This window comes from Callionymus lyra, chromosome 11, assembly GCF_982586985.1.
Source record: "Callionymus lyra chromosome 11, fCalLyr1.hap1.1, whole genome shotgun sequence".
In the NCBI taxonomy this organism is placed as follows: Eukaryota; Metazoa; Chordata; class Actinopteri; order Syngnathiformes; family Callionymidae; genus Callionymus; species Callionymus lyra.
In genome coordinates, this window is record NC_141828.1 from 5,159,276 (window position 1) to 5,177,956 (window position 18,681).

General features: G+C 39.5%; 1 protein-coding gene across 1 annotated transcript in view; it reads right to left on the bottom strand.

The window, feature by feature from the left end:
* Positions 1-892: 892 nt before the first annotated feature.
* Positions 893-18,681, bottom strand: part of LOC148069011 (echinoderm microtubule-associated protein-like 6) — a 71,273-nt gene continuing 53,484 nt past the window's right edge. The window contains exons 26-43 of the mRNA XM_087801953.1: positions 18,407-18,495; positions 17,498-17,674; positions 17,210-17,444; positions 17,010-17,136; positions 13,000-13,078; positions 12,809-12,938; positions 12,608-12,706; positions 10,217-10,390; positions 8,738-8,946; positions 8,517-8,674; positions 7,097-7,211; positions 6,850-7,038; positions 6,612-6,784; positions 6,369-6,531; positions 4,757-4,860; positions 4,530-4,683; positions 4,348-4,448; positions 893-3,192 (exon numbers count right to left, since the gene is read on the bottom strand). Of these exons, the coding sequence (XP_087658079.1) occupies positions 3,168-3,192; positions 4,348-4,448; positions 4,530-4,683; positions 4,757-4,860; positions 6,369-6,531; positions 6,612-6,784; positions 6,850-7,038; positions 7,097-7,211; positions 8,517-8,674; positions 8,738-8,946; positions 10,217-10,390; positions 12,608-12,706; positions 12,809-12,938; positions 13,000-13,078; positions 17,010-17,136; positions 17,210-17,444; positions 17,498-17,674; positions 18,407-18,495 (2,501 nt within the window). The 3' untranslated portion in view covers positions 893-3,167. The remainder of the gene's footprint in view (positions 3,193-4,347; positions 4,449-4,529; positions 4,684-4,756; positions 4,861-6,368; positions 6,532-6,611; positions 6,785-6,849; positions 7,039-7,096; positions 7,212-8,516; positions 8,675-8,737; positions 8,947-10,216; positions 10,391-12,607; positions 12,707-12,808; positions 12,939-12,999; positions 13,079-17,009; positions 17,137-17,209; positions 17,445-17,497; positions 17,675-18,406; positions 18,496-18,681) is intronic.

The window sequence follows — 18,681 nt, forward strand, 5'->3', positions numbered from 1 at the left end:
GAGTATGAACTGACTCCGTACTACGCTAGTATGAACTGACTCCGTACTACGCGAGTATGAACTGACTCCCTACTAGGACGAGTATGAACTGACTCCGTACTAGGACGAGTATGAACTGACTCCGTACTAGGACGAGTATGAACTGACTCCGTACTAGGACGAGTATGAACTGACTCTGTACTAGGACGAGTATGAACTGACTCTGTACTAGGACGAGTATGAACTGACTCTGTACTAGGACGAGTATGAACTGACTCCGTACTAGGACGAGTATGAACTGACTCTGTACTAGGACGAGTATGAACTGACTCTGTACTAGGACGAGTATGAACTGACTCTGTACTACGCGAGTATGAACTGACTCCGTTCTAGGACGAGTATGAACTGACTCCGTACTAGGACGAGTATGAACTGACTCCGTACTAGGACGAGTATGAACTGACTCCGTACTAGGACGAGTATGAACTGACTCCGTACTAGGACGAGTATGAACTGACTCCGTACTAGGACGAGTATGAACTGACTCCGTACTAGGACGAGTATGAACTGACTCTGTACTACGCGAGTATGAACTGACTCCGTTCTAGGACGAGTATGAACTGACTCCGTACTAGGACGAGTATGAACTGACTCCGTACTAGGACGAGTATGAACTGACTCCGTACTAGGACGAGTATGAACTGACTCCGTACTAGGACGAGTATGAACTGACTCTGTACTAGGACGAGTATGAACTGACTCTGTACTAGGACGAGTATGAACTGACTCTGTACTACGCGAGTATGAACTGACTCCGTACTAGGACGAGTATGAACTGACTCCGTACTGCGACGAGTATTAACTGACTTCGTACTACGACGAGTACGAACTGACTTCGTACTATGAGTATGAACTGACTCCGTACTAGGACGAGTATGAACTGACTTCGTACTACGACGGGTATTAACTGACTCCGTACTATGAATATGAAGTGGTTTCCAAGCTCCCGAATCATTGTGTTTGTATGGATGAAGGCAACTTAAGTTGACAGGTTGTGATCTATTCTACTCGGCCCTGGGTCGGTCTGGTGGTCTATTCCCGGCGATGTAAGACGATATCGTAGACCTTAATATAGCGATATCTCTTCACACGATACTGTATCGATACTCAACAGCACTGTATCGATCTCTTAATTCACTTGATTTCTTCTCTTGTGAAATCCAAATATACTCTGATAGAAACCAGTATCTCAAGCATGTAACAACATCGTGTGTTTACGATGCAATGACAGTTTTCTTACAATAAAACTGAAAGTAACCCAACATTTTGTGGTTCCTTCAGTATCGCGATGTATCGTGTATCGTCTCGCCAGATTACACACCGCTATGGTCGAGTCAGAAAAACAAACATAAAAAGTAGGGAAGTTGGCAACAACACAGGAATCTTGATGACACCAAGTCCTTTCTAGGAATTTGTCTCTAAATCTCCGGATGACTGAGACTCTCACCCTCACGCCGTTTAAGGCTAGAACCGTAGAAAATGAAGTCTGGCCTCCGTGACCTCAGAGAACCAAGTTATGCGGGAATAAGGAAGCTCTGTTTCGTTTGCCGTTATGAGCACAAGAGCCATGATTCGAGACGTGAGGAGGAAGACGGTTGAAGGTGGAAGGTGAGCAATGGAAGCATCAATTTGATTCATATGAACAGCAGCTTTTTATTCAGGAAATAATGGACTGGAAGAATATTTAAGTCCTGGTTGCTGCGCCACTTTCTTTTCATCAGAATGAATAAAAAAAAAGGGTCTATTTGACAGTAGTTGTGCAAATATGTTGACGGTTTTTAACACATTTGTTTTTTGAATATTAATTTTACATTTGATCAAATTGGGCAACTGAACTGTGAACATCAGAAAGATTTGAGTCTTAGAGAGTTTAGGATAGTTGAGGGTTTTTAAACTCAAAATTTTGCAGCAGTCCAAGTCGCTGGCAACAAAATGTATGTTTACCAAACAGGAAGTAGGAGATTTAGCGCATTTTTCATTCTTTAAGGCTCATATCATCCTCATTATTTCTGTGTTTTTTCCTCCTTCACAAAAAAAAAAACGTGGCATATTTATAGATCACTATATAATTGTGACCTTTAATCTTGGTTGATTTTGAACCAGCTAATAAACTACAAATCTACTGACCTTGTCTTGGTTGACGAACAAGTCGATGAGTGACATTTAACTTACTTTTCATTTACATATTTCTCTTCATGTACTAACACTACTCTTGGTGTTATTGAAGATTTTTTTTTACAGTCATTTAAAATCATCTAAAAGTGCATTTTTGCTGAAGATTCAACAGCTATTTTCACGTTTCCATACAAATATAGCACAAATACACGACAGTTAAAAACCACGTATGAGCCTCGCTCTCTCGTCGAAGCATAAATAGACGTTTCTTCTACTCTTAGATATACCTCTTTTCACCATGCTTTGGATCTTTAAATCATAACGATAACGAATGACCGACAAGCATTTTGCATGAATGAAGTTTCAAACATTCTCAGTGTAGCACCAGACAGTAAGAAATCACTTCAGTAATGATCAGAAAGAAACAAATAAAAACACACACTCAGGTAGAAAGATCCAGAAAGGCACTTAAGTGTGACAATTTTCTACGACGGAAGAAAAAGGCTTCTTTTTTTTCTTAAACCCTTTTGTTTTTTTTATCTTCTTTTCAAAAACCCCACTTTAAATGACTCCAACGATTCGTAAGACTTCTGGTAGATGTAAGTGTTCAAGTTTGTTCCGTACATTTATTCTCTTCACTGTAAATACGCACATCGTCGTCTGGTAACGTCGGCGTTTTCTTACGCCCGCGCGCTCGTCTTCCAAAACTCAAGCGAGCAACATCGACCTCAGGTGTGTAAAGGTGTCGTACTTGACGTGACTGACAGCAAAATAGAACTGTAAACAAAGTACTTTGTGTCAAACTGGAGCTACTACTACCCGGTGGTTCCGGTCCGAGCGTCTGAGGACCGACCCCTTGACTGTGAATAGAAAAACTACAACGACAGTTAAGTTCAAGTGCGTGTCACTCTTCCATGTCCGTCGCCGCCCGTGAGCTCGGTGTTCCTCAGACGTGGGTTCGATTCCCTCTGGATCCACTTGTGGTGTTGTTAAGGTGCTTTGAGTCAAAGCGATTACAGGCATTTCCACACAAATACACTGAAAAACACACAAAAGGGAGATTATTTATTAATCTCAACAACCCTCTCAGTAACCGTGAGCAGCTCAAACGATGCTTTGCCGCCCAGCCAACTATCCACAGCTGAATTTCACGTTAGACATATTAACATGGACGTATCATTTAAATACAGTTTTGTAGCAACCAATCAGCTGCCACTAAATAGAGAAGTGTGTAGAAAGGCATCATGGGAGTTCACTGTTTTGTTAGCACCATAAATAAGGTTTTAAAATTCTGGTTGTTATTTTCAGATCTATTCATGGTCAGGCTCCTTCTTCCATCAGTGATCTGATCCAGACTTACACCCCAGCTCGGGCTCTGAGGTCTGTGGATCAGAATCTACTGATGGTTCCTGAACTTCCGGACCAGAGGAGAGAAATCCTTCCAGACTGTTGCTCCTAAGCTTTGGAACCATCTCTGTGTTTGATGATCTACTGACTCCTTGAAGAAACATCTGTGTTTGATGATCTACTGACTCCTTGAAGAAACATCTGTGTTTGATGATCTACTGACTCCTTCAAGAAACATCTGTGTTTGATGATCTACTGACTCCTTCAAGAAACATCTGTGTTTGATGGATCTACTGACTCCTTCAAGAAACATGTGTGTTTGATGATCTACTGACTCCTTCAAGAAACATCTGTGTTTGATGATCTACTGACTCCTTCAAGAAACATCTGTGTTTGATGATCTACTGACTTCTTCAAGAAACATCTGTGTTTGATGATCTACTGACTCCTTCAAGAAACATCTGTGTTTGATGATCTACTGACTCCTTCAAGAAACATCTGTGTTTGATGATCTACTGACTCCTTCAAGAAACATCTGTGTTTGATGATCTACTGACTCCTTCAAGAAACATCTGTGTTTGATGATCTACTGATTCCTTCAAGAAACATCTGTGTTTGATGATCTACTGACTCCTTCAAGAAACATCTTAAGACATTTTTATTTGTTCAGGCTTTTCCTTGATTTTCTGAAACTCTGAAACTGTTGTGTGTTATCTTGATCTTTAAAGTATATACTTTATTGAATATTGTTTTGATTGTTTAAGCGCTTTGTGACCCTGGTCTGGAAAAGCACTATATAAATACAAATGACTTACTTACTTATTTCCTTGTGTTATTTGTGTTTACCTGCAGTCATCTGCTCCTGTGCTGATCACATATTTGTCGTCATGTGAGAATCGGATGTTGGTCACATGAGCCGAGTGGCCGAGGTAGCGCTTGTGTTTGGCCTGTGAACAGATGCAACCAGAGATACTCGACTCTGTTCTTCCAACATGGTTGTTTTCAAAGCTTCTTTCCTTCAGACTCACAAACTTTTCGGGGCAGGGGAAGTCGAAGAGTTTGATCAGTCCGAAGTCGTCGCCGGTGACGATGTTGAGACCCGTGTGCGACACACACGCCGCGTTGACGTCGGCCTTCTCCGCGTTCCGCGGCCATACGCCCACAACCTCGTCGCCCATAACGCTGAGGAGAAAACATCACGACTTCAGGGTCTTTCCGTGGTCGTCGAAGCTCTTTAAAAGAAGCTGTGAGTCACCTGGTCCAGGTCGCCCAGGTGATCCTGTCGATGGTCACCTGGTCGCTCACCAGTTTTCCTGAAGGGACCTCAAATACCTGCCGAGTGTAAGCACCTGAGGACACCTGAAGACACACATGCAAGCAAGGTTTGAAATCCTTAGAATCATTTATAGGAGAATATCAGTGACATCAGAATATATGGACCATACATTTGGTCCAGATGTATGGTCCATACATCTGGACCATATGTATGGACCATACATCTGGACCATACATCTGGACTATATAATATGTTGGTCCATACACATGATCCATATGTATGGACCATATGTATGGACCAACATATTCCATACATATGGACCAATATATGGACCAACATATGGTATGGTCCATATGTATGGAATATGTATGATCCAGATGTATGGACCATGGGCCAGACATATGGACCATACATCTGGACCAACATATGGTCCAGATGTATGGACCACACATATGGACCATACATATTCCACACATATGGATCAACTTATGGACCAACATATGGACCAACTTATGGTATGGTCCATATGTATGGAATATGTATGATACAGATGTATGGACCATGGTCCAGACGTATGGACCACACATACGGACCAACATATGGTCCAGATGTATGGACCACACATATGGACCATACATATTCCACACATATGGATCAACTTATGGACCAACATATGGACCAACTTATGGACCAACATATGGACCAATATATGGACCAACATATGGACCAACATATGGACCAATATATGGACCAACATATGGACCAACATATTCCACACATATGGATCAACTTATGGACCAACATATGGACCAACTTATGGACCAACATATGGACCAACTTATGGACCAACATATGGACCAACATATGGACCAATATATGGACCAACATATGGACCAACATATTCCACACATATGGATCAACTTATGGACCAATATATGGACCAACATATAGACCAACATATGGACCAATATATGGACCAACATATGGACCAACATATTCCATACATATGGACCAATATATGGACCAACATATGGACCAACATATGGACCAATATATGGACCAACATATGGACCAACATATTCCATACATATGGACCAATATATGGACCAACATATGGACCAACATATGGACCAATATATGGACCAACATATGGACCAACATATTCCATACATATGGACCAATATATGGACCAACATATGGACCAACATATGGACCAACATATTCCATACATATGGACCAATATATGGACCAACATATGGACCAACATATGGACCAATATATGGACCAACATATGGACCAACATATTCCATACATATGGACCAATATATGGACCAACATATGGACCAACATATGGACCAATATATGGACCAACATATGGACCAACATATGGACCAATATATGGACCAACATATGGACCAACATATGGACCAATATATGGACCAACATATGGTACACTATATGGACCAACATATGATCCATACATCTGGAGCAACATAATGACCAACATATTCAGTACATATATTGGTATATTGGTATATATACATCAGTAGCAGCAGTAAAGCTCTTCAAGATGGAGGTTGAACTAATTCACCTGAATGTAGCAGCCGTCTGCAGAAAAGTCCAGTTGCAGGATCAGAGCTGGAATGTCGCAGCAGTAAATCAGTCTGGTCAAACTGGGACCTGCACTCACGTCATAAACGTCCACCATGTTCTCCGACGACCCAACGGCCAGAAGCCGCCGGTCTGGACTGAACCTAAAGAAAACACACTCATCTTCAAACACACCGCACCAGCATGTCCTCACTTGATCTGTTGGATCCATCCTCGTGCTCACCTGATGTCCTGGATCGCGGCACTTCTGTCTCGTTTCTTCGCCCAAACCTTCAGCGAGTTGGCCAGCAGGACCAGGAACTCCCCGTTCTTCATCCCCACCGCCAGCATCTCGCCGTCGGCGCTGTAGCTCACGCACCGAGCCGCCGTCCCGACGCACACTTTGTTCAGTAGTTTCTGAAAGACCCAAGAGGACCCGGTCCTTCACTGGGATCATTAAGAACCCGTGAAGTCTTCTTCACCTTGTCGTTCAGGTCCCACACCCTGATGGTGGCGTCGTCGCTCGCCGTGATGCAGAGCTCCTTCAGAGGGTGAGCCGTCAGACCCCAGATCCCGCCCAGGGCGTGACTGTCCAGCAGCAGGTTGGAGGCGGCGTTCTTCTCCCCGACCTCCATGATCTCGCCGTCTTTAGTTCCCACCAAGATCTTCCCCTGGAGAAGAAGAAGAATGGATGAAGGACAGAAGGAGAAGGAGGGAAGTTCTTCTTACCTTCCCTCTGCAGACTGACCGCACACACTCCACCGTCCGACCGGTCTCCAGCTGAAAAGCACGACATCTCTTCATCTCCTGATCCCAGAGCTTCACAGCGCCCCCTTCCTTCGTCCTGAGACACGACATGCAGCAAATATTATTACAGTTTAAAATACATGTAATAGACATTTTTCTCTACCTTAATTTTGCAAAATTGTTTATAAAAGAAAAACAAACAGTTCCTATTAATTCTTAATTTTAAAACATAATATTTATTTGAGTTTTAAGGATTGAGGAAACGTGAGTTCTTCTTCTAGAGCCGCTCTAGTAGAAGAACTCACGTTTCTCCTGATCCTTAAAACTCTTCACTGGCTTCCAGTTTCTTTCAGGATCATTTTAAAATTCTGGTTCTTACTTTCAGATCTATTCATGGTCAGACCTTCCATCAGTGATCTGATCCAGACTTACACCCCAGCTCGGGCTCTGAGGTCTGTGGATCAGAATCTACTGATGGTTCCTGAACTTCAGGACCAGAGGAGAGAAATCCTTCCAGACTGTTGCTCCTAAGCTTTGGAACCATCTCTGTGTTTGATGATCTACTGACTCCTTCAAGAAACATCTGTGTTTGATGATCTACTGACTCCTTCAAGAAACATCTGTGTTTGATGATCTACTGACTCCTTCAAGAAACATCTGTGTTTGATGATCTACTGACTCCTTCAAGAAACATCTGTGTTTGATGATCTACTGACTCCTTCAAGAAACATCTCTGTGTTTGATGATCTACTGACTCCTTCAAGAAACATCTGTGTTTGATGATCTACTGACTCCTTCAAGAAACATCTGTGTTTGATGATCTACTGACTCCTTCAAGAAACATCTGTGTTTGATGATCTACTGACTCCTTCAAGAAACATCTGTGTTTGATGATCTACTGACTCCTTCAAGAAACATCTGTGTTTGATGATCTACTGACTCCTTCAAGAAACATCTCTGTGTTTGATGATCTACTGACTCCTTCAAGAAACATGTGTGTTTGATGATCTACTGACTCCTTCAAGAAACATCTGTGTTTGATGATCTACTGACTCCTTCAAGAAACATCTGTGTTTGATGATCTACTGACTCCTTCAAGAAACATCTGTGTTTGATGATCTACTGACTCCTTCAAGAAACATCTGAAGACGTTTCTATTTGTTCAGGCTTTTCCTTGATTTTCTGGAACTCTTGTTGTGTTATCAGTTTTATCTTGATCTTTAAAGTATATACTTTATTAAATATTGTTTTGATTGTTTAAGCGCTTTGTGACCCTGGTCTGGAAAAGCGCTTTATAAATAAAAATTACTTACTTACTTACAAATCCTTTTATAATGTTTTTCTGTTTACGTGAGTTAAAGTTTATCTTTGTGACTTGAGTGTGTGTCAATCAAATGCTCACGGCCTCTCTTTGCCGCCGGTCACGATGAGTCCGTCCCTCAGGGTGGTGTACATGGTGAAGACCGGTCCGGTGTGAGCTTTGGCCACCACCCTCTGGAGGTAGTGGTCCCGCCAGACGTACACGTCCCCGTTGATGGCTCCGGTGAAGGTCAAGTTGTTCTGTCGGTGGATCCCAGAGGTCAGAGAGTAACTTTTTCAACGAGAGGATTTTTTTCAACTCACGGCTCCGAACGCCACCGACAGCATGGTCTGCATCCGTCCGTCCTCCACTTTGCCCACGACTCCTTTCTTGTACATGAGCGACCCGCCCGCCAGCGTCCAGAACTTCACGTGTTTGATTCCGACCGACACGAACTGTGAGTCCGAGTCGGGTCGGAACTCCACCACGAATATACGGTCGGGGTGCCCGGCTTTACTGCAGACCTTGGATCCTGAAGTGAGTTTAAAAAACATGAATTATTGAATAAATACATGAATAATCATTTGTATATTAGATTTTTTACATATAAAGTTTGATATTTTCATTCTAATAATTAAAAAATCAATGTTTGTAATTCGACATTTTTTACTTTGTTACCTTTTAAATTCAATATTAAATGTTGTTGAAATAGTGACAATAACTTTATATTGAATTTAAAAGGTTGGGATTAAAAAATATTGAATTTAGATTATTATTATTCATGTAATTATAAAAACTGCAATACCAACCTCAACGTGTAAAAATAAATACATCAATAAATCTTAACAATATGTTTACAACATAAACAATAAAGAAAATGTAACCCTTCAATAAACAAATGATACATTTTAATTATTTAATAATTAAATGATTACTTTTCAATTATTTAATAAACAAATGGTAAAATATAATAAAAATATCAATTTTAATTATTTAATAAAAAATAAAGTCAACCTTTCAATAAACAAACGATACTTTTCAATTATTTAATAAACAAATGATAAAATATAATAAAAAAAATATCAATTTTAATTATTTAATGCCAATAAACTCAACCTTTCAATAAACAAACGATACTTTTCAATTATTTAATAAACAAATGGTAAAATATAATAAAAAAATATCAATTTTAATTATTTAATACAAAATAAAGTCAACCTTTCAATAAACAAACAATACTTTTCAATTATTTAATAAACAAATGGTAAAATATAATAAAAATATATCAATTTTAATTATTTAATGCCAATAAACTCAACCTTTCAATAAACAAACGATACTTTTCAATTATTTAATAAACAAATGGTAAAATATAATAAAAAAATATCAATTTTAATTATTTAATACAAAATAAAGTCAACCTTTCAATAGACAAACAATACTTTTCAATTATTTAATAAACAAATGGTAAAATATAATAAAAAAAAAGATCAATTTTAATTATTTAATGCCAATAAACTCAACCTTTCAATGAATAAATGATACATTTTAATAATTTAATAAAAAATAAACTCAAACTTTCAATAAACAAACGATACTTTTCATTTATTTAATAAACAAATGATAACATTTAATAATTTAATAAAAAAAGATCAATTTTAATTATTTAATGCCAATAAACTCAACCTTTCAATAAATAAATGATTGAATTCATTTTAAATTGATTCTGAATCAATCATCCTGTGACTAAAGTGATCTGAGGCCTTGAGTTCTACAGACTCCGGGTCAGATCTGGTCCTCACCCTCCTGCCAGCGCCACACAGTGATGGTGTGTTCAGGCTCCACGCCCACGGACAGCAGCAGCTTCCCTGTGGCGCTGAAGTTGACGTAACCGACGCCTTTGGTGTGCGGGCAGCGCAGGATGGACAGAGTCTGCTTGCTCATGGCGTCCCACACGTGGATGCACGGCGTGTTCCCTGCGTCAGAGCGGAGGTGCGTTCAGGTGACGACCACGAGGGAACGCGACACGGAGGGGGGAGAGTCACGATCAGGCATCATCGGTCGAGCGGTGAGAGGGATCAGGCAGAGTCAGACACCCGAGAAACCAGAGCGAGGACTTCAGGTCCTCTTTATTTACTTGTTTATCTGATAATAACATGTTATTAAAGTGTATTTACAAGTGTATCAGTGTTTAAGTAAAGTTGTCAATGACAAACTTAGAAGTACGTTTTACAAACATTCGAATCAAGTTTGCTTTAGTAGACTTCAGACTCTTGGGGGGTCTGGGTTGAGGGTCTGGGTTGAGGGGTGCCTGCACACTAGGCAGGGGTGCGGGGGGTGTGGGGGGGGGGGGCTGTGGTTAAGTGTTTACCTGCGAATTCAGCGACGTCACCTGCAGGTTTTGTGACAGCGACGCACAAACACGAGGCAGCCACACAAACAAAAACAACATAAAAAAAAGTTCTGCAGTGAGTTGAGCCGTGACAGGGATTTTTTTTCAGATCAAAGAAAAGAAAGTTAGTGATGACGCTCGTGCCTGTTGAGTCAAAGTAAACATAAACAAACTAAGATAAACAAACTGAGATAAACGTGAGAGTTTTTGGTGGTTGTTTGGGAAGAGTTGAAGATGTCGAATCATTCATAATTCAGTTTCAAATCATTCTTAATTAAGATTTCTCCTCTGGTTATCGTATATTAAAGTTAGAGGTCAGAGGTCAGCAGGCAGGTTCGACAGGAAGCAGAGAAGCAGGTTTAATAAAAACAAATAAAAGCTTCAGTTGGCCATGCATTAAAACATGTGTTCTTAAGGTGGTCACTTATTAACGTTTGTGCACACACTTTTTACACAAAGAATTACCACACACACACACACACACACACACACACACACACACACACATACATTAAAGGTCAGCTAATGATCAACTTTCACATGTAGTAAATGTTCTTCAAGACGCAGTAACTTCTCATCATGACCATGTTTTACACTTTATTACTTTATAAAGTTGCTCTGAAATCTGGACGAACGAGAGGTTACGAGAGTCCATTATGATGTAACAATGGCTTCACTCCTCCTCCAGCCAGCTGTAATCCCGCCCAGCTTTGTTTATACAATGAGTCCCTCAGAGGTGGAGACTTCCAGGCTCAGTGACGTTCGGTCACAAACCTCCACGCTCAACCAATCACAGCAGAGTGGGTGTGGTTATGGTCAACAAGATTTAATCTCCAGAAAAATAAAGTTTTTCAGTGGGCGGAGCTTAAGATCACTTTCTAATGAAAAAATATTTTTTAAAAGAGGGTTACAAACCCACACCGATAATAAAATAGAGTCCAACATCACAACAACACACACCCTAATACACACTTTTTTCGCACTTATAACACACAAACCAAACACATCATGATTCCACAAGCAAAAAAACACATTTTGACACACACAGAAACACACTTTAACACACACACACACCTTAACACGCACAGAAATACACTGAAACACACACAGAAACACACTATAACACACACAGAAACACACTTTAACAAACATTTGAACACACAGACACACACAGAAACACACGCACACACACAAATCATGACTCCATACAAGCACAGAAAGACACTTTAACACAGACAGAAACACACACACACACACACACACAGAAACACACATAAACAAACACATAAACGCACTTTAACACACACAGAAACACACTTTAACACACACACACACAGAAACACACATAAACAAACACACAAACGCACTTTAACACACATAGAAACACACATAAACAAACACATAAACGCACTTTAACACACACAGAAACACACCTTAACACACACACACACAGAAACACACATAAACAAACACATAAACGCACTTTAACACACATAGAAACACACACAAACAAACACACAGAAACACACAGAAACAAACACATAAATGCACTTTAACACACACAGAAACACACTTTAACACACACACACACACACACACAGAAACACACATAAACAAACACATAAACACACTTTAACACACATAGAAACACACACAAACAAACACACAGAAACACACAGAAACAAACACATAAACGCACTTTAACACACACAGAAACACACATAAATAAACACATAAACACACTTTAACACACATAGAAACACACACAAACAAACACACAGAAACACACACAAATAATTACCGATCTGTCCAGTCGCGATGACGTTCTTGTACTTTGGGTGTTGGTTGACTGTGAGACTCAAGATGTCGTCTGTATGTTCCAGATAGAAGCTCTGAGTTCCTGCAGAAGAAACATCTTCGTTTGAACCTGAACTTATTGAGACACTTTGGATCGAACCTTCTCATCGTGTCTTGAGTAACAAACATCAACACAAACACTGACCGGGGCTGAGGCTGTGCACGATGGCCGTGGACGCCGTGTGGTACACGATCTCCGCGCCGTCGTTGAGGTAGTGCAGGTTGTTGCGACAGTCGTGACCTCTGAACCCGAACACGTGGTCCAGGACCAGCTCCTGCAGGTGGACACAGCACAGGTGAGTCCAGAAGAGACAAGAGACGGAGAGATGGACGGACCTCCACCAGCCTCTTCTTCTTGGTCACGTTGTTCTTCTGCAGCTTCTCCGGCTGCGGCGCCGCTCGACTCACTGGAGGTCTAGAGCAAACACACGCGGGTCAGGACGGGACCGCTGGACCTGGACGCCGACATGAAGCTCACGCTCACACATGGAGATCATTCAAGGTCAGACGAGACTTATTGTGTTGAAACTGTCGTCGTTTGTTTTCTCTGTTCATCCATTTTTATGGTTTGAACAGGCTTTTATTTTGAAAATCCTGTTTCTCATCAAATCAATCATGTTAAGGAGTTTAAATAACAAAAACAAAACTCAACGTTAACGAATGTGAGTTTTATTTAAATGCTTAAGTCAGATTTTTATTGTCATTAACTTTTCACAATCCTTTTTAACCCTTGTGTCGTCTCTGGGTCAAGGTGACCCGAATGCCAGAAAACAAATGTGTTTGTGGTATCCTTTGAGATAACACAAGGATTAAAGTGAATAAATACATATTTTAATGACCAGTTTGTTTTTTTAGATGGTTCAAAATACCCCAAAAATGTACATTATTTATTTTTGTATTGGACTTATTTTGGCCCTTTTATTGTATTTGTGTGGCCCTTCTGAGGTCAGACATTACTTTGTATATATATTTGTATTAATCTTTACTAGTGTCTAAATATCAATACAAGGTTTTTGTTAAAGAACTTGTGTTCTCTGCTTTGAACATTTTTTTAAAGTTATTTAAAAAAAAAAAAAGGGTTTTAACTTCTTTCTTTATAAAGGAGGCGTAGACTTCCTGGATTGATGACGCTGCACTGACAAAACTCGACGTTTAACCAATCACAGCAGAGTGGGCGTGGTTATGAGAATCGTGCGGATATAGTGGGCGGGGCTTAAGCGCCTTTCCTAATGTAAATATCTTTATAGATATTTAAAGAGAGTTTTGTACAAACAGAAACATAATGATAATACAATAGAGTTCCGAGATCAATTTAAGACACTCTTGAAATCACATTATTTGCCCTTTAAAATTATATAAAATACAACAAATAATTAATTTAGTTTAGTTTATTTATACTGTGTTTTTGTTATCATGGCCCCTCACAACTGTATCAAACGTGGCCCCGGAGGAGCCCACAAAAGTGCAGCGCAGGGGTAAGTACTCACTTGACGATGCCCTGCCTCCATTGGAATGCAAGTTAAGACACAACACAGACGTTACGTTTGGGATAAAATCAGCAGAACCAGAGCGAGCAGACATTTGACGTCACAGTGACAGAAGCAGAAGCCATTTTGTTTGTGAGACGTTAGCCTCGTCTGGAGAGACCGTCTGACCCGAGACCGTCTGACCCGAGACCACCGGTTCTAAAGACACACTAGAGTCCAAAGTAACAGTTATATTTGACATGCACTAGAAAAAATTGAACATGTTTGTTTCTTACTCCCCCTACTGTTGGAACAGTGTAATTGCAACCAGAGTTCGCTTTTTTTGGGTTTGTTTTCCGTGAAGCTGAATGAAAATGTGTTCATTAATGTGAAGCATATTATATATAATATAATATTGTTTTTAATTTAATGATATGATACTAGTTTCAACTGTATTAATTGTAAATTTGCTATTTGTGATTAAAATATTTTATTTTATATGTTCTTATTTATTCTTATTCCCATACAGTTATCAAGTTGATCTATTTTTATTTATTTTGTAAATAAAATTTCCTTTTATTTTATTTTTGTTTATGTTACATTAAAAATGTAAATATGTGATATTTCAGGACAAATTGAAAGATTACTTCATAGGTATGTAAGTATTTTCCCTAAATCTTCCTTTAAAAATATTGTTTTAAATACACGAGGAAGAGCCAACTTTGCAAAAGCCCACACATGCATGAAAACACACACACAGCGCACAACATGACAACAGACGCACAATGACAACAAAAGCTCACTTTTAAAAGAAGCAGCGAGTACTTGCTGTGGGTGTGTGTGTGTTTGTGTGTAAGTAAGAATACATGTGTGTGCTTGTGTGTAAGTAAGAATACATGTGTGTGTGAGCGTGTATATGTATATATGTATATATTTGTGTATACACTTTTATGTGTTTATATGTGTGTGTGTATGAGCATTTGTGTGTATGAGCATGTGTGTGTAAGGGCATGTGTGTGTATGAGCATGTGTGTGTAAGGGCATGTGTGTGTATGAGCATGTGTGTGTAAGGGCAGGTGTGTGTATAAGCATGTGTGTGTATGAGCATGTGTGTGTATGAGCATGTGTGTGTAAGGGCAGGTGTGTGTATGAGCATTTGTGTGTAAGGGCAGGTGTGTGTAAGGGCATGTGTGTGTATGAGTATGTGTGTGTGAGAGCATGTGTGTGTAAGGGCAGGTGTGTGTGAGAGCATGTGTGTGTAAGGGCGGGTGTGTGTAAGGGCGGGTGTGTGTGTAAGGGCGGGTGTGTGTATAACCATGTGTATGTGTGTGTGTGAGCATGTGTGTGTATAGCCATATGTGTATATGTGTGTGTATAACCATGTGTGTATAATTGTGTGTGTGTGTATATGTGTGTGTATATGTGTCTGTATATGTGCGTATATATGTGTGTATATATGTGTCTGTATATGTGTGTGTGTGTGTGTGTGTATATGTGTGTGTATATATATGTGTATATGTGTGTGTATATGTGTGTATATGTGTGTATATATATGTGTATATGTGTGTGTATATGTGTGTATATGTGTGTGTATATATATGTGTATATGTGTGTGTATATGTGTGTATATGTGTGTGTATATAAGTGTATATAAGTGTGTATATGTGTGTGTATGTGTGTATATGTGTGTATATGTGTGTATATATATGTGTATATATGTGTATATATGTGTGTATATGTGTGTATATGTGTGTATATATATGTGTATATATATGTGTATATATGTGTATATGTGTGTGTATATGTGTGTATATGTGTGTGTATATATATGTGTATATGTGTGTGTATATGTGTGTGTATATATGTGTGTATATATATGTGTGTATATGTGTGTGTATACGTGTATATGTGTGTATATATATGTGTATATGTGTGTGTATATGTGTGTATATGTGTGTGTATATATATGTGTATATGTGTGTGTATATATGTGTCTGTATATGTGTGTGTGTGTGTGTGTGTATATGTGTGTGTATATATATGTGTATATGTGTGTGTATATGTGTGTATATGTGTGTATATATATGTGTATATGTGTGTGTATATGTGTGTGTATATATATGTGTATATGTGTGTGTATATGTGTGTATATGTGTGTGTATATAAGTGTATATAAGTGTGTATATGTGTGTGTATGTGTGTATATGTGTGTATATGTGTGTATATATATGTGTATATATGTGTATATATGTGTGTATATGTGTGTATATGTGTGTATATATATGTGTATATATATGTGTATATATGTGTATATGTGTGTGTATATGTGTGTATATGTGTGTGTATATATATGTGTATATGTGTGTGTATATGTGTGTGTATATATGTGTGTATATATATGTGTGTATATGTGTGTGTATACGTGTATATGTGTGTATATGTGTGTATATGTGTATATGTGTGTATATATGTGTGTATATGTGTGTATATGTGTGTATATGTGTATATGTGTGTATATATGTGTGTATATGTGTATATGTGTGTATATATGTGTGTATATGTGTATATGTGTGTATATGTGTGTGTATATGTGTGTGTATATATGTGTGTATATATATGTGTGTATATGTGTGTGTATACGTGTATATGTGTGTATATGTGTATATATGTGTGTATATGTGTATATGTGTGTATATGTGTGTATATGTGTGTATATGTGTATATGTGTGTATATGTGTGTGTATATATGTGTGTATATATATGTGTGTATATGTGTGTGTATACGTGTATATGTGTGTATATGTGTGTATATGTGTATATGTGTGTATATATGTGTGTATATGTGTGTATATGTGTGTATATGTGTATATATGTGTGTACCTCTCCTCTGCCGACATCTCCTTCATCTGCTGATGAGGTTTGGTTCCAGACATGTCTCTGACACTGACGGCGAACATCTTGGTGACATAATCCACCATCTTCTCTCGAGCCACGTCGCTGTCGTAACCTGCACGGACCATCAGAACATCACGACCTCCAGCCTCGTCCTTGACCTTCACGAGATCCATCACATCCTTCACCTCCGTCCTCCTCCACGTCGTCGTCCGACTCCTCGCTGTCCACCGGGGGTCTGTTGTCCCGGAACATGGGAGCGTCGCCCTCGCCGACCGTCGTGGCTCCGCGCTCTCTGGCCCAGATCATCAGCGCCGTGTCGGCTCCTCCCACCGTCAGCAGGGCGGCGTCGTCGTGGACCCACCGCACGCTGGTCACCTGAGCGCTGTGACCCACGTACCTCTTGAAGCGAGCGTACTGGCCCTGCAGGGACACAGGGTCAGACCCTGGTGGACTCCGGCGCGACCGAGACTCACCCGGACGGGGTAGCTGAACAGCTTCAGGAACCCGAAGTCGTCCCCCGTGGCGAGCAGCGTGCGGTCTCGGGTCAGGGACGTGGCGTTGACCTCGGTGATGTCACTGTGCGTCGGCCAGATGCCTTCACAGCTGGGACCCAGAACACACGTCCAGCTGGACCAGTCCACCCGCTCCAGCTGCAGAACCACAGCACACACGTCAGAGGTCCAAGAACTGGACTTTCTTAACAACATTCATTGGATTAGATTAGATTAGATTAGATAAAATAAGATAAAATAAGATAAGATAAGATAAGATACGATAAGATACGATAAAACTGGATCGGATCGGATCAGATCAGATTAGATTAGATTAGATCAATTTAGATTAGATTAGATTAGATCAGTTTAGATTATATTAGATTAGATTAGATTGGATCAGATCAGATCAGATCAGATCAGATTAGATTAGATCAGATTAGATTAGATTAGATTAGATTAGATCAGACCAGACCAGACCAGATTAGACCAGATCACATCAGATCAGACTAGACTAGATGAGACTAGACTAAACTAAACTAGATTAGACTAGATTAGATTAGACCAGATTAGATCATATCAGATTAGATTAGATTAGATTCGATTAGATTCGATTAGATTAGATTAGATTCGATTAGATCAGATTAGATTAGATTAAATTAGAAAGACTTTATTAAAGTCGGGTCTATAGTTCCAGACATTACAGCACACGATAGTTTCATAAAAACCAGAACAAAGTGCAAATAAAAGAACAAAGGTCATAGGAAATAACACAATAACACAAAGAAAGGTAAACAAAGATTACAAGGTTGTGGAAAGTTAAATCGTTGTAAAATGTAACACAACAACAACAACAACAACACACACACTGACGTGACACATGTCACTCACCTCTGAGTTCTTGATGATTTGTCTTCGACCTCTCGGTGCTTCGAAGAAAAGTTGTTCTTTAGCTCCAGTGTTCACCTGCAGTAGTTTACCTGAGACACGTCAGAACAACATCAATAAAGTTCACCTTCACTCACAAATGTTTTCTAGAGTGAGTTTAGTTGTTGTTTTTTATGTGTTATTGTTTATTATGATGATGTTGTTCTATGTTCGTCTTTGTATCCTTTTCTTTGAGTTAGAAAACCTTCCATCTATCCATATATAAGGTAAGGTAAAAG